Below are 267 nucleotides of genomic sequence, written 5' to 3' on the forward strand. Positions count from 1 at the left end.
GGCGGGGGGAGGCGAGCGGGCCGGCACTCACCCTCGGCGCCCCGGGCGGCCGCCAGCAGCAGCGAGCCCAGCAGCACGGCGCCCAACGCCGCCGACCGCCGCGGGCCCCCGCGCAGCATCCTCGGCGCCGAGGGCGAGGAGCCGCCGCCAGCCCGGCCGCGCAGCTCGGCTCCCCTCCGTTCGGCTCCGCGGCGAGACCTGCCCCGGCTCTCCCCTCCCCGGTAAACAACCGCCGGGCTGCGCTTCCTCCCCCCCCCAACACTCCCG

The 267-nt window shown here is 80.9% G+C and overlaps 1 protein-coding gene across 1 annotated transcript in view; it reads right to left on the bottom strand.

Moving 5' to 3' along the window:
* The window catches only part of PIK3IP1 (phosphoinositide-3-kinase interacting protein 1), a 6,744-nt gene extending 6,601 nt beyond the window's left edge, over positions 1 to 143 (bottom strand). Inside the window, exon 1 of the mRNA XM_010574875.1 lies at positions 32 to 143. Coding sequence (XP_010573177.1) covers positions 32 to 119 — 88 coding nt within the window. The 5' untranslated portion in view covers positions 120 to 143. The remainder of the gene's footprint in view (positions 1 to 31) is intronic.
* Positions 144 to 267: the final 124 nt, after the last annotated feature.

This window comes from Haliaeetus leucocephalus, unplaced genomic scaffold (assembly GCF_000737465.1).
Source record: "Haliaeetus leucocephalus isolate CR32 unplaced genomic scaffold, Haliaeetus_leucocephalus-4.0 Scaffold13, whole genome shotgun sequence".
NCBI classification, from domain to species: domain Eukaryota; kingdom Metazoa; phylum Chordata; class Aves; order Accipitriformes; family Accipitridae; genus Haliaeetus; species Haliaeetus leucocephalus.